This window comes from Scyliorhinus canicula, chromosome 6 (assembly GCF_902713615.1).
Source record: "Scyliorhinus canicula chromosome 6, sScyCan1.1, whole genome shotgun sequence".
NCBI lineage: Eukaryota > Metazoa > Chordata > Chondrichthyes > Carcharhiniformes > Scyliorhinidae > Scyliorhinus > Scyliorhinus canicula.
In genome coordinates this window covers 61,058,956-61,073,234 of record NC_052151.1, presented here as the reverse complement: position 1 = coordinate 61,073,234, position 14,279 = coordinate 61,058,956, and the positions used below count along the sequence as shown (strand labels likewise).

General features: G+C 47.1%; 1 protein-coding gene across 3 annotated transcripts in view; it reads left to right on the top strand.

The window, feature by feature from the left end:
• The window catches only part of LOC119967180 (gamma-aminobutyric acid receptor subunit rho-1-like), an 80,585-nt gene extending 73,762 nt beyond the window's left edge, over window positions 1-6,823 (top strand). For all 3 annotated transcript variants that reach the window (XM_038799346.1, XM_038799345.1, XM_038799344.1), the window contains one exon: window positions 5,294-6,823. In XM_038799346.1, the coding sequence (XP_038655274.1) occupies window positions 5,294-5,593 (300 nt within the window). In that variant the 3' untranslated portion in view covers window positions 5,594-6,823. The remainder of the gene's footprint in view (window positions 1-5,293) is intronic.
• The last annotated feature ends 7,456 nt before the right edge of the window (window positions 6,824-14,279 follow it).

Genomic DNA, 14,279 nt, shown 5'->3' with positions numbered 1-14,279 from the left:
TGGCACTCCCCCCGACACCTGAGCATTCTGTCTGTGCCAACTTGACACCCTGGCAGAGCCAATCTTGCACTGTCAGGGTGCTCAGTTGGCAATGACAGGTTGCCAGGGGCACTACCTGTGTGCCAAGCCATCAGTGCCAAGATGGCAGGGTGCCAGGTTGGCATTGTCGAGAATCCGGCCCATGAAAGGGGGGGGGGGGGGTGAAGTAGAGGTAGGGAGAGTGGGGTGGTGAAGGGGCTTCATAATGGCTGGAGGATTGATAGGGGGGTCCTGAAGAGAGGGCCCATTGCGGGGTGTGCTCACTTGGGGAGGTGGGGGGTGGATAATGCAGAATGTCTGTGGGGTTACCATTGTTTGTGTGTGGGGGACCCTCAAGCTCACTAAGTGATCGGGGCACCCCTTTCAAAACGGCGCCCCAATTTCTGAGGAGCCACTCTGGCTGGCAAGTTCAGCTCCCCACTTCTGAAAAAAATGTCAAAGTGGAGGCTAGAACTGGGAGACCCCACACAGCTCGCATCCATGCCAACGAGGAGCTCTGCCCCACGATTCCGGAATGCTGACCTGGCCAGGTTGTTGGACACCGTTGAGAGTAGATGGGATTAACTGTTCCCCGGGGTGCTCGACGGGTCAGCCACAGAGCAGCCAGTGCCAGCTGGTAGGAAGTGGCAGTGGCTGTCAGTTCAGGGAGCCTCACCAGGAAGAGTGGCACTTTGTGCACTAAGAAGATCAAAAAAACTCCACCGGGCCACATGGCTGGGTTGGCACCAGCTCCCTGGCATCAACCCTGCCCGCTGCCCCCGATGACCATACACATCCCCTGCCCAACACCAGACCGTGCCCAGCCCATTCATGTCCAGCAGTGCGGCCCATGCCTGCCGGTGGGCCTTGCCGGGGCACTCAAGAGCATGTCTCAGTCGCTGAGGGCATCAACACCATGCTGCAGGCATTGAGGAGCCATCGGGGCTGGCAAAGTCAGATGACACAGGGGCAGCCGGGGCTCAACCCAGCTGCCCCTCTGTCCCAAGGTGACCCCCACCTCTATGGGCACTGACCCAGAGGATGGAAACTGGGTGTCAACCCGGAGCCAACGTATGGATTGGCGACAGCGGCCGCCAGCTCCCCCAAGCTCCTAGTCTGGGGTTATGTCACACAGATTTACATAGAATTTACAGTACAGAAGGAGGCCATTCAGCCCATCGAGTCTGCACCGGCTCTTGGAAAGAGCACCCTACCCCCTACCCAAGGTCAACACCTCCACACTATCCCCATAACTCAGTAACCCCACCCAACACTAAGGGAAATTTTGGACACTAAGGGCAATTTATCATGGCCAATCCACCTAACCTGCACATCTTTGGACTGTGGGAGGAAACCGGAGCACCCGGAGGAAACCCACGCACACACGGGGAGGATGTGCAGACTCCTCACAGACAGTGACCCAAGCCGGAATCGAACCTGGGACCCTGGAGCTGTGAAGTGATTGTGCTATCCGCAATGCTACCCTGCTGCCCAGATGGGACAGGATGGTGGGGGGATGGGTGGGGGAAATGGTTGGGGAGGGAGGGGTTGGAGGGAAGGAAAAAGGGAGGTGGTTGAAGGGGGAGCGAGGGAGCGGGATGACGGACGAAGCCACATCCTATGTGAAGCGGGCGAGGATAAGGGCCACCCTGGTCTCGCTGCGGGACCCTCGCTGCTGCTGCCTGTCCTCCATAATTCGGCTGCACCGTTCAATGACGGCCCAGGTGGGCCCATTGTATTGCAATGGTCACCGGCCTCTGTACTGGTGTCATTAGCCAGGGCCTCAGTGGATACCTCTTATCCCCCAAGAGCCAACGGGTCATCCTGTGTGGTCCTTGAAGAGGCCGCGGATGTCACTGCTCCAGGATGTAGCTGTGTGCACACTCCCTGGGAAGCGTGCACATGTACATGATCTTTATGTGGCACACGAGCTGGAAGTTCAGGGAAGAGAATCTCTTTCTGTTGATGAAGGGCACTCCCTGACAGCCCGGTGCATGCAAGGTGACATGCGTGCCATCTAATACTCCCTGGATCCCGTCAATGGCAGTGAATCCTGCTGCCTGGGCATCTTTTTGGGCCTGGTCCAGGTCAAAGTTTACATAGTTAGCTGCCCGGGCAAACAGGGCACCTCATGGATGCACGTGGGCTGCAGCTTGTGAGATGCCACACATGTTCCCGCTCGAGCCGGGAATGACCCTGAGGCATAGAAGTTGAGGGTTGAGGTGACCTTGATGGCCACTGGGAGTGGGTATGCTCCTCCTCCATGTGGTGCCAAGTCCGTAAGGTCATGGCACAGGTGAAGCACCATCTCCTTGTGGAGGCGGAGCCTTCTGCGGCACACGCTGTCTGTGCCATCTATTCAAAAGTTCAGCCTTGCCTGTACACTTGGGCCTTCACCGGCCCTCGCTGGATTCCTTCTGGTCCGATGGATGGACGGGTCCTCAGGGTGTATGGCGGATCCCTGCACATGGGCCGCCGCCTCAAACCTCTGTCGATGCTACCTTCTCCGCTGTCTGGCTGCCTGGCCTGCCTGCAGCACTGTGAGGGCAACCTCCGCGGTGTCCTAGATATCATTCATCCCGTGTAATGTCTGTAAGGAATTGGAGAGGGTGAGAGACTGACAACCAGCGATGTCCTCCCCTCCGAGATTCTCCATTCCCCCATTGCTCCCCCCTCCCCCGTTCCCTGCCATCTGACACATCCTGCCCATGCACCCCTGACCACAGCAGGGGCCACTGATCATAGAACCATAGAATTTACAGTGAAGAAGGAGGTCTTGGAAAGAGCGCCCTACTTAAACCCACACCGTCACCCTATCCCTGTTACCTTGTTAACGCTACCTGGACCCCTCTCCGTTGCACACACCCACCCTCTGTTCGCAGAAATGTCCCTGGTGCTGGGGCCCAGCCTCTGGGTTTTCGGATGTTGATCATGGTGTTGCTTCCTCCAGTGTTCGGGCACAGTGTCTTAACATCACGGTCTGATTGGGATGCTAGCAATACCTCCCACAAACTACATGGCACATCCACCTGCGGAATCTACCTGGGAGGTGTGAAGTGCTCACTTAACTACAATTGCCAATTCCCGTTTAGCAATAGCCTTCAGCCAGTGGGAGTTATGGGTCATCAGGCAGGGGCTGGGGCTGCCGCCGTTATGGTTACATCCACCCCCAACCCCCAGTCTGGGGGCAACCCACCCCCCATCACTGATAAAGCCCCCCCTCCCGCAACTGTGTCTGCCCCCCATGGGGGCTCCCCCACCAACCAATCCCCCGGGCATTGGGGCAGCAACTCCAGTGCTCCTTACCCAGGGGCGAAGAACTCTAATAAATTAGTCAAACGCATTTCTCTTTCACAAAGCCACATTGACTCTGTCTGATTGCATTAAGATTTTCTAAGCACTCCATCTTAACCTCTTTCGTAATAGATTCTAGCATTTTTCCTGTGACAGATGTTAAGATAATTGGCCTGTTGTTTCCAGCTTGCTGTCTCCTTGGTATCTTCGCTATTTCCAATCTAATGGCACCTTTGCAGAATCTGCATTTGTATTCTGCTTTTGCATTTTTATACAGCCTTATATCTCGGAAAGGCCATAAAATGGTTCCACATAAATTGTCATTATTTTTTATATAGGAATGCAAGGCAACTGTTTGAGCACAGCATGGATTCTATAAATGGTAATGCAATGAAACATCAATTAATGGTGGACTTGGCTGAGGAGGAATATTGGCCAGTAATTGAGAAGAACTCACTACTCTTTTTCAGAAGAGTGCCGTAGGACCTGGGACTTTGATTTAACATCTCACTTAAAAGATGGAGCCCTCCTTCAGTACTGTACTAAAGTGCAAACCTAACAACCTTATAGGTGTGTTTGTGAACACCGCTGCTCAGATAGGATTTCACATTGGCCCCAAGCTCCAAACTGTCCCTCAGGAGCCGGAGTCCCACAGCCCGAGCTGCCTTGTGGAAATGCCCCCCGGCACCCTTTCACACTGCATGGAAGGATTTTCTGCATGGACACGTTGTGAAGGTCCCCAGTGAAGGTCCTCTACTGAGGAGTCTTTTCCCTAAACATCAGGGATCTGGACTGGAGGGTGTTGCACACAGCAGTACCATATAACCGTAGGTTGCAGCAGTTCACGGACTCCCAAGAATCCTGCCTTTTCCGTGGTCCTGTGGCTTTACTCCCTTTTTAATTTTTTTAAAAAACCTCGTGTCATAGCTTTGTTTGCACTTCAGCCCCACATTCCTGATCTATGGGCACCCAGCGTGCAGAGAGACAATGAAGGAGAAGGATCTCCTCATGAACCTGCTCCTGGTCCTGGCCAAACCTGCAATCAACAGGTCCAAGGGGGCCATCCGACCCGAATATCTGCCCTCCTACTGTGGCGACATTCACAGCCGGGAATCCCTGGAGAGAAAGCACACAGCATTGTTCCATGCCCGTTGGCACCGCGGGATTGGAGTGCATTGTCGTTCCTCTTAATCACGTATTGATTTGATGGGTTAAGTTTTATTTGTGATTAGTTTTTTTTTTGTTTAAGGCAGTATCCGGTAAGGGTCTGCCCCTGTGTTAAAGTCCCTGTAGGAGGTGGAAGGAGGCTTTGAATCAACAGCATTTCAGCCTGAGGCAAGAGTGCCATCAACTGTGCTTAGCAAAGAGAAGTGTGACTACCTACACTTAATATAGAACATAGTACAGTGCAGAAGGAGGCCATTCGACCCATCGAGCCCCCACTTCCACCCTATCCCTGTAATCCGATAACCCCTCCTAACCCTTTTGGTCACTAGGGCAATTTATCATGGCCAATCCACCTAACCTGCACGTCTTTGAACTGTGGAAGGAAACCCACGCAGACACGGGGAGAACGTGCAGACTCCACACAGACAGTGACCCAGTGAGGAATCGAACCTGGACCTTGTCTTAACTGGAGAAGACTTGTGTCTATGTTCCTTGAGTTGGCTACAGTTTCCAGCCAAGCTCTGGGATCATTATATATGGACTGTACTCTTTCTCTTCTGCACACTGTAGTGCATACACATATGGTATGTGTTTATAAAGCTTTGACAATATTTAATCCTGATATGACTATTTCTTTTTATGAATCATATCATATAACTCGAGTGGCCATTTGGTCCACGATGCTTTTGCCAGCTCTTTGTAAGAGCTGCCAATTAGTTCCACTCCTTGCCCTTTCCCCAAAATCTTGCCTAAGTTTCCCCTTCAAGTATTTTTCTTCTATTTTGGTCATTAATATAAGCTTCTCCTGTTACAGCTACCCTGCACGTGTACAATACCTGAACCAAGACCATTAATGGTGGAACGTACCTTTAGTGATGGGGAGGTCAGCAACCTAGCTGAATTTGCCGGGCCTGATTATATGCCACAAAATGGAGAAAAGCAGGACAGAACGCTGGTAAATCCTCCAATTGCTGGTGAGCCAACTGAAAACAAGGAAAAACTCTTAAGAGGATACACTTGGATTGACACCCACATCATTGATAAATATTCCAGACTGATATTTCCAGTTTCTTATGCACTTTTTAACGTGATATATTGGTCTATTTACTCATAGACATTTCTGCATGTAAATGGTTTTAAAGCTTTGTCATCGCTCCTCAGAAATAACTCATTGGGAGGGGGCAATTATTTCAGTGACTATGCTTTCTAACTTCCAACCATGATGGGATCAAGCCAATACCACAATCAGTCATATTCCAGTCTGAAATATGGTAAGCAGCATTGGATGATGTGTGACGTACAGCTAAGCGGTTCAAAGTTTCCTATTCAGAAAGAGTTGCTTAATTATACTATACATTGGTTGGTAGATGGTTTGGTTTAAATCATTTTAGATGTATTTCAGACAAGTTATTTTATTCTGATTTGTCCGTAGACATTTAGTTTTGTTCCATTATAAGAACATATTGAAAGTTTCTAAGTTTTTTTTCTAATGTAGATAAGAAACCTTAAATTTGTTCTTCAACTCCCCCTTTTATATTAAAAACATTTATTTTTAAATGAATGGATCCCTTGAAGAAGCCAGTGCAATGGATAATGCATATCATTACTGTTGGCTAACCATAGGTTTTGGTCAAACATCTGCTAGTAGGCATTCAACACATCTAATGATGTGAACCCTGTAAGGCAAAGCTCTCATAATTAAGATTATCTGTGTCTAATTATCTACTTTTAGGTAAAAGGACAGCAATCTAAAATAAGCATCTTTCCGTTTAACATTGCTGAAGGACTACAGATTAATCTTTGTTATTTAAGTGTTGAAATAAACCACGGTGCTAAATAAATTGTTGTATGTTTTAGTGAAGTCTCAGGTGACTATTATGCATTCTGGTTCTTCCGAATCTAATAAAGCTCCAGGTGGCAAGTTTTTATGAGGCTGTTAACAGGCCATCTTGATTGCCAAGGGACCATAGAATCATGAGCCCAAAGTGCAGCAGACAGCATTTTATAGCAAAGAAACTCAAGCACTTTCCACTGATTGAATTACCACTCTCATTGTAAGTTGCATATGATGTAAGCGGGTTCTTTGTTGGTCAGCTGCAATCCCATCACTGCGCTCAATCATACCATGTAAAGGCTGGTCAACCTTTCGTATTGGGCTGCTGAAGTTGCATCCTTACAGACAGATTACAAACCATGATTAGAAGCCCAGCGCTACATTTGCAGTAAAAGGACAGCAATCTAAAATAAGCGTCTTTCAGTTTAACATTGTCGAAGGACGACAGATTAATCTTTGTTATTTAAGTGTTGAAATAAACCACAGTGCTAAATAAATTGCTGTATGTTTTAGTGAAGTCTCAGGTGACTGTTAGTTTCTCTGTTAGTTCTTGTTGTGGCGGGGAGGGAAGGGGAGGGGCTTTTTAGTTTTCTCTTTGCACTATTTGCTGGCAGTGTTGCTACTTGCAGCAAACAAAGTTGATGCGGATGAAAATTCTTTTAGGGGGTTTGACGTATGGAGGCGAGGAAGAAGCACTCACAAAGAGATTATAAATGTAGGTTCAATTACACATTAAAGGGTTATGTAAATAGTCTGCTATTCCAGGATCTTCATTTAATCCCATAGATCCATAAATGGAATATCAGAGGGTATCTTTGTTCAATGTTTCTGCCACGGAACAGTACCATTTTTTGGGGGGCTTACCTGAAAATAACTGGTACCACATGGACAACTTTTCCATGTTTACCCTTTAAACATGTATGACACTGGATCTTTCCTAGCCACCAACATTAACAAACTCCACCTCTTGACAGATGCATTAGACAATGACAGAACCCTCATTTACAAAGAGCAACATATTCAACTTCTCTGAACCCAGAATATATATCTTGGCAACCAGGATTCCCAAGAATACACAGCACGTTGATGGCACCCAAGCCATTTGATTCCTCCAGGTGGGAGTCCCTGAAATGCCAAATTGTACCCACCTCACGCAACAGTAACACCTCACCTCCCAAATGTCAGAGGGGTTCAGCGTTGCACCACTCAATCACCTCCTCACAAACTTCAGTTTTTGTCTTTACAGTGGGCCGGATTTTGTGGGGATGGTCATGGGGTTGCAGGTTGAGGATGGGAGGGTGGGAGGAGCACACAGTAAAATGTTTGTGTTTGCCATCATTACCCGTCTGTACTGGGCATGACTTCAGGATGTAAGACTTGCTCAGATTAAGGGGCAGCACGGTAGCATGGTGGTTAGCATAAATGCTTCACAGCTCCAGATCCCAGGTTCAGTTCCCGGCTGGGTCACTCTCTGTGCGGAGTCTGCACGTCCTCCCCGTGTGTGCGTGGGTTTCCTCCGGGTGCTCTGGTTTCCTCCCACAGTCCAAAGATGTGCGGGTTAGGTGGATTGGCCATGCTAAATTGCCCTTAGTGTCCTAAAAATAAGGTTAATTGGGGGGGTTACTGGTATCGGGTGGATACGTTGGCTTGAGTAGGGTGATCATTGCTCGGCACAACATCGAGGGCCGAAGGGCCTGTTCTGTGCTGTACTGTTCTATGTTCTATGTTCCATTAGTGCAGAAATTCTTTAAAGTTGCAATTTATTACCCAGTGCTCCAGCACAGGCTGCCTTAGGCTGATACCTATCTCTGACACCCCCCCCCCCCCCCCCCCCCCGCCCCCGGGCCCTGCCCAATGTGGGAAACAATTAAATCAACACAAAATTTCCCACTCTCATCTCACTGTTAGAAACCCCATATTCCACCTCGTTCAATCAAGTGTAACTGGGTGGTATGACTGATAACATTTAGGGCAGCAGAAATGATTCTGAAAAGCATTTAGTCATTAAATTATGAGATATTTTAAAGTTAAATTTCAAATAAGGTTTAAAAGTTCTCAAAACATATCAGCTTCTACCTTCTCTGCATGTGTAAAACCCAATCTTCAGTTTGTTCCATGTTTTCTGAAGTGCTTTTTTAATACATATTTTTATTCGTTTTCGCATTTTTACAAATAGTGCACCAAACCTTCAAAACTGGTACAGTACAGCATAAATGCTTCTTCATACTTGAACACAGAAAAAGACAGGAGAAACCAACACAGTTGGCTCAGCTTAGTCATCAAACCTGGTGCCTCCATTTATAGAATTTTAAAAAACAGTGAATGGATAAGCTAGAGGATGGGGAAGAAGAGGATAAAGTCATGAAAATATGGTAAAATGATGCACACCTTCACATGTAGCGAGCTCAATGTGGTGCTGCATAACTTATGAAAAACCTTGAAGGAGCAAGTCAGGCATTATGGAACCTTTATATATCTTTTGGAATGCATCCAATTTAGAACGGAGTATGCAAGTTCGGAACTCCAATGGGATACATTCCATGATAATTTAATGCTAATTCTGAATTGAAGGAGATTTATTGCTAATCCAGTAACAAAGGATGTTCTTCCATGCCGCAAAAGTTAGGATATTGTACAGCCTTTTTCCATTAGCATCAATGGTCCCCCAACTTGGAGACTCAGAATTAGGAACAAAGGATCAAATTCTAAGGCTGTACTGAATATATTCTCATGCTCTTTAAGTAGGATTTAATTTTGACACAAGACAACACACAATGTAAATAATCTTGCTCAACTACCGTGCACTTTTGGCACAGCGATAATATAAAAGGGTCAAATCAGTGTTTCAAGATTGGTGTGATATACATGTTTGAACTGAGTCTCCTTCATTCTATTACAGACTGAGATTCTATTGGCATTTTCCCATATATTGCCCCAAGTCTCCTCAGCAATAGACGTTGCTAAGTCTTTTTCCCAAGACAGCAGGGTTTCTAATATACTCTTACAGGATCTACAGCATGTAGTGTCATAAAACATGTTGATTAATTGGGTTCCGTGGAGATCAGTATTTCTTCCACCGGGGAGACAGAAGTATCAAGATGCATAGTTGTCTTATTAAGAATAAAATCTCAGAGGTTCCGCTCAGGCTGGTGGAAATTATGAAGTGCATTTGTTCTATGAAATCTGGGAAGGCACCAGGATGGATTCCCAGTGGAGTTTTACAAGAAATTTGTGGCAGAGCTGGGGCCACTTCTGCTGGGCATTTTCAATGATTCGCTATTCTGGGGGGTGCTGCAGACAACACTGGCACATGCTTCCATCTCTTTAATCCTGAAGAAGTATAAAGATCCAGAGGAGTGTGGGTCATGTTAGCCCATATCTCTGTTGAATGCCGATGCAAAGTTGTTGGTGAAGGTGCTGGTAACTTGCTTGGAGGAATGTCTGATGGGGGTAATATCTGAGGATCAGACGGGGTTTGTAAAGGGCTGGCAGTTGTCGGTGAATATAAGGAGACACTTGAATGTTGTGATGTTGCCTCCGTCGGGTTCTGAGCCGGAGGTAATATCTCAATGGACGTGGAGAAAACGTTTGACCGGATAGAATGGGAATATCTTTTTGAGGTACTGGGACGGTTTGGGTTTGGACCCAGGTTAATTTCCTGGATCAGATTGTTGTATAGGGCCCCCACTACGAGTGTTCATACCAATGCATTCAGCTAGGGGTATTTTTGACTGTATAGGGAGACAAGGCAGGGGTGTCCCCTTTCCCCGTTGCTGGTTGCATTAGCAATTGAGCCACTGGCTATTGCACTGAGGACATCAACAGAGTGGAAGTGTATAGAGATGGGTGTGTCCCTTTATGTGGACAACTTACTGTTGTATGTAAGAGATCCTCTCTCCAGTGTGGGAAGGATTATGGAGGTGCTTAGTAAGTTTGGGACCTTTTCTGGTTATAAACTGAACGTGGGCAAGAGTGAGATGTTTCCAGTGAACTCTCAGGGACAGGATGTGAATCTGGAGCAATTGCCGATTCAGCTGGCCAGGTCAAGTTTTAGATGTCTGGGAATACAAGTGGCTCACCAGTGGGCATTGTTGCATGAGATAAATCTGGCCATAGATGGGGTGAAGGAGGATTTGAAAAGGTGAGATGCCCTCCTGTTATTGCTGGCGGGAAGGGTCCAAACAGTGAAAATGGCGGTCCTTCCAAAATTCATTTTGTATTTCAGAATCTTCCAATCTTTTTACCTAGATCTCTTTTCTGGGAAGAGTGACAAACTTTGTATGGGTGGGCAAGACTCCTCAGGTCCGGAGAGCGTTTTTGCAGAGAAATAGCCAGTCAGGGGGGGTCGGCATTGCCTAATTTGACGAATTACTACTGGCCGGTGAATATCGAGAAGGTTGTGGAGCAAAGGTCGGTTTGGGGGCGGATGGAGAAGGCTTCCAGTATAGGGTCGTGTTTACGAGCATTGTGAGCCGTTCTCACTGGCCAGTTGCTCTACGAGCCCGGTGGTAATTGCCTCCTTAAGGAGATGGAACCAGTTCAGGCAACAAGGTCTGGGAGCGGGAAGGGGTAGAGAGGTTTAGCCACTTATTTGTGGAGGATAGGTTTGCGGGGCTAGAGGAACTGGTGGAAAAGTTTCAGCTTCCTGGGAGGAAATGGATTCAGGTATTTGTAAGTGATGAACTTAGTTTGGATGGAACTTTCTACGTTTCCTCGGTTTCCACCCCCCTCACTGATGGACAAGGTTGTATCATTGGATGAGATGGGGGCAGGGAAGATCTCTGATATCTATGGGCAGTTGACAGAGAAGGAGAGGGCTTTGCTGGAGGAGATAAAGAGAAGGGAGGAGGCATTGGGTGGTGCATTTGAGTGGGGTATGCGGAGTGAGGCCTACACGTGTTAAAATCTACCTCCTCGTGTGTGAAACTGAGTCTAATCCAGTTTAAAGTGGTGCACAAAGCACGCATGACTAAAACATGCATGAGTGGGTTCTTTCTGGGGGTGGAGGACAGATGCAAGCATTGTTCAAGGAAGCCGGCAAATCACTCACACATGTTTTGGTCCTGCCCTAAATTGGGGAAGCTCTTGGCCTCTTTTTTCGAGATTATGTCAGAGATTTTGGGGGGTAAGGGTGGCACCTTGTGCATTGGTGCCAATTTTTGGGGTATCAGATGAGTCAGGACTGCAGGAGGGGAAAAAGGCTGATGTATTGACCTTTCCCTCGCCGATAGCCTGGAGGATGATTCTGCTAGGGTGGAGGGCACTGGAGACAACTAGGATGACGACTTGGTTGGGGGGACCTATCGGAATTTTTGCACCTGGAGAAAATGAAGTACGCCGCCATCAGTGGTTCAGAGTAAGGGTTCTATTCGAGTTGGAGGCTGTTTTTCTCTTTCTTTAAGAATTAGTAGTCAAAGAACAAAGAACAATACAGCACAGGGACAGGCCCTTCCGCCCTCCGAGCCTGTACCGGTCATGATGTTGTCCCTTTGTTTAAGAAGGGTAGCAGGGATAATCCAGGGAATTATAGACCTGTGAGCTTGACGTCAGTGGTAGGCAAACTGTTGGAGAAGATACTGAGGGATAGGATCTATTCACATCTGGAAGAAAATAGACTTATCAGTGATAGGCAACATGGTTTTGTGCAGGGAAGGTCATGTCTTACAAACCTAATAGAATTCTTTGAGGAAGTGACAAAGTTAATTGATGAGGGAAGGGCTGTAGATGTCGTATACATGGACTTTAGTAAGGCGTTTGATAAGGTTTCCCATGGCAGATTGATGGAAAAAGTGAAGTTGTATGGGGTTCAGGGTGTACTAGCTAGATGGATAAAGAACTGGCTGGGCAACAGGAGACAGAGAGTAGTGGTGGAAGGGAGTGTCTCAAAATGGAGAAGGGTGACTAGTGGTGTTCCACAGGGATCTGTGCTCGGACCACTGATGTTTGTGATCTACATAAATGACCTGGAGGAAGGTATAGGTGGTCGGATTAGCAAGTTTGCAGATGATACTAAGATTGGTGGAGTTGCAGATAGCGAGGAGGACTGTCAGAGAATACAACAAAATATAGATAGATTGGAGAGTTGGGCAGAGAAATGGCAGATGGAGTTCAATCCAGGCAAATGCGAGGTGATACATGTTGGAAGATCAAATTCAAGAGCGGACTATATGGTCAATGGAAGGATCTTGGGGAAAATTGATGTGCAGAGAGATCTGGGAGTTCAGGTCCATTGTACCCTGAAGGTGGCAACGCAGGTCGATAACGTGGTCAAGAAGGCATACAGCATGCTTACCTTCATTGGACGCGGTATTGAGTACAAGAGTTGGCAGGTCATGTTACAGTTGTATAGGACATTGGTTCGGCCACATTTGGAATACTGCGTGCAGTTCTGGTCGCCACATTACCAGAAGGATGTGGATGCCTTGGAGAGGGTGCAGAGGAGGTTCACCAGGATGTTGCCTGGTATGGAGGGTGCTAGCTATGAAGAAAGGCTGAGTAGATTAGGATTGTTTTCGTTGGAAAGACGGAGGTTGAGGGGGGACCTGATTGAGGTCTACAAAATTATGAGAGGTATGGACAGGGTGGATAGCAACAAGCTTTTCCCAAGAGTGGGGGTGTCAGTTACAAGGGGTCACGATTTCAAGGTGAGAGGGGGAAAGTTTAAGGGAGATGTGCGTGGAAAGTTTTTTACGCAGAGGGTAGTGGGTGCCTGGAACGCTTTACGGAGGTGGTAGAGGCGGGCACGATAGCATCATTTAAGACGCATCTAGACAGGTATATGAATGGGCTGGAACAGAGGAAAATAGACCTTGGAAAATAGGAGACAGGTTTAGATAAAGGATCTGGATCGGCGCAGGCTGGGAGGGCCGAAGGGCCTGTTCCTGTGCTGTAATTTTCTTTGTTCTTTGTTCTTCTTTGTTCTTTGTTCTTTGTTCTATCCATGTGTTTGTCAAGATGCCTTTTGAATGCCGTTAATGTATCTGCTTCCACAACCTCCCATTCCAGGCAATGCATTCCAGGCACTCACCACCTTCTGTATAAAAAACCTGCCTCGCACGCCTGCTCTAAACTTTGTCCCACGGACCTTAAACCTAAGACCCTGGTGACTAACCCGTCCACCCTGGGAAAGGGTGCCTGCCTATCCACTCTATCCACGCCCCTCATAAGCTTGTCGACCTCTATCAGGTCATCCTTCAACCTCCGTCTTTCTAATGAAAACAGTCCGAGTCTATTCAGCCTCTCTACATAGCTATCACCCTCCAGACCAGGCAACACTCTGATAAACCTCCTGTGCACCCTCTCCAAAGCCTCCACATCCTTCTGGAATTGTGCGTAATATTCCAAGTGCTGCCTTACCAAGGATCTATATAACTGTAGCATAACTTTCCATTTTTTATACTCGATGCCCCATCCAATGAAGGCAAGCATTCTGTATGCTTTCTTGACTACCTTGTCGACTTGTGTTGCCACTTTCAAAGATCTGTGGACCTGCATGCCCAGATCTCGCTGACTTTCTATATTCCTAAGAGTTTTTCCACTTACTGTATATTTCCCCTCTGTATTAGACCTACCAAAAGTCTCAGCAAAGCATGGGGGTGAGCCATAAAGAGGGACATAGAGGATGAGTTGGTGGGCTTCTTGTTATTATAAAAGTTGTATAAAGTTGTGTTTATTGTAAAATGGAAAATGTCTTGAATAAAAATATTTTCCCCCCAAAATTCCAAGAAAACAGGAGCATGGTCGGAGAGAACCTATAGAGCAGGAAGCCACCCAGTATAGGATTGTGTTTGGCATGAAGAAATAGTCACTTCTAGTATGATATTGATGATGAGCAGAAAGTAAAGTGAACTCTTTATCATTAGGATGCAGTGTTCTCCACATGGGTACCTCCTCGCAAACCGATGCAGAAGTCAAATCAGCAAAGTCTATGAAGACTTTAATAACAGGATTAGGGGGATAGTTTGAT